This window comes from Aphanomyces invadans (assembly GCF_000520115.1).
Source record: "Aphanomyces invadans strain NJM9701 unplaced genomic scaffold supercont1.5, whole genome shotgun sequence".
Taxonomy (NCBI): Eukaryota; Oomycota; class Saprolegniomycetes; order Saprolegniales; family Verrucalvaceae; genus Aphanomyces; species Aphanomyces invadans.
In genome coordinates this window covers 2,298,414-2,299,076 of record NW_008580150.1, presented here as the reverse complement: position 1 = coordinate 2,299,076, position 663 = coordinate 2,298,414, and the positions used below count along the sequence as shown (strand labels likewise).

Here is a 663-nt window from a genome sequence, read left to right as displayed (position 1 = left end):
AACGCCATCGAAGTCTCTTTCATTGCAAAAGGGGTTGATTTGGACGAGTTGTTACTTTACGGCGCTGAGTCGCCTTGGCTAGCCTCTCCCGATCATGTTGTTCGCCCCATCTCGAGCCCCGCGCGCCAAATCCCGAGCACGCTTCGCCCCAGCTTCAGCAAACGCGGCGACAGCTTGGGCTTGCCGAGCTCTGTCGCGACCGACTTCCATGTGCGCGGCGCCGTTGCCAGCAGCTCGCCCGACGGCACGGACAAAAGCATTGTTGCCGCGTTTGTCGGCTTTCTTTTGGATCCAGTTCCCAGCCCGCGCACCGGCATTCATGACCGATGCTGCCGCGCCCGCAAGGTGCTTAGTCGCCTTGGCCGTGTACACAGCCTTGTTCAAGGGTCCGACGACGCGGTTAGCGGCTTGGTTCACTTTCTTCGACGCGTATTTCTTGGCAGCATCCTTCCATCGGTTTTGGACACGCAGGGAGCGGCGCGTGGGTTCCACTTGGTCGTACGACTGGACTACGACGTGGCTTTTCGAGCGGACTTGGCGCAACTCGCGTGCCAGGGGGTCGTGGCGCGACGACAGCGCCTTGGCCACACGGGCGTCCGCGGGCGTAGCAAGCAGCAACGTGATGCATAGCAACGCAAAGAGCAGAATGCGCGATACGGACGT

General features: G+C 61.1%; 1 protein-coding gene across 1 annotated transcript; it reads right to left on the bottom strand.

The window, feature by feature from the left end:
- Positions 1 to 78: 78 nt before the first annotated feature.
- Positions 79 to 628, bottom strand: H310_03698 (hypothetical protein; the record flags this gene model as incomplete). The annotated part of the gene is made up of 2 exons (XM_008867660.1): positions 79 to 447; positions 503 to 628. 2 exons carry the CDS (start codon positions 626 to 628, stop codon positions 79 to 81), a joined length of 495 nt encoding a protein of 164 aa, XP_008865882.1.
- Between the last annotated feature and the right edge of the window lie 35 nt (positions 629 to 663).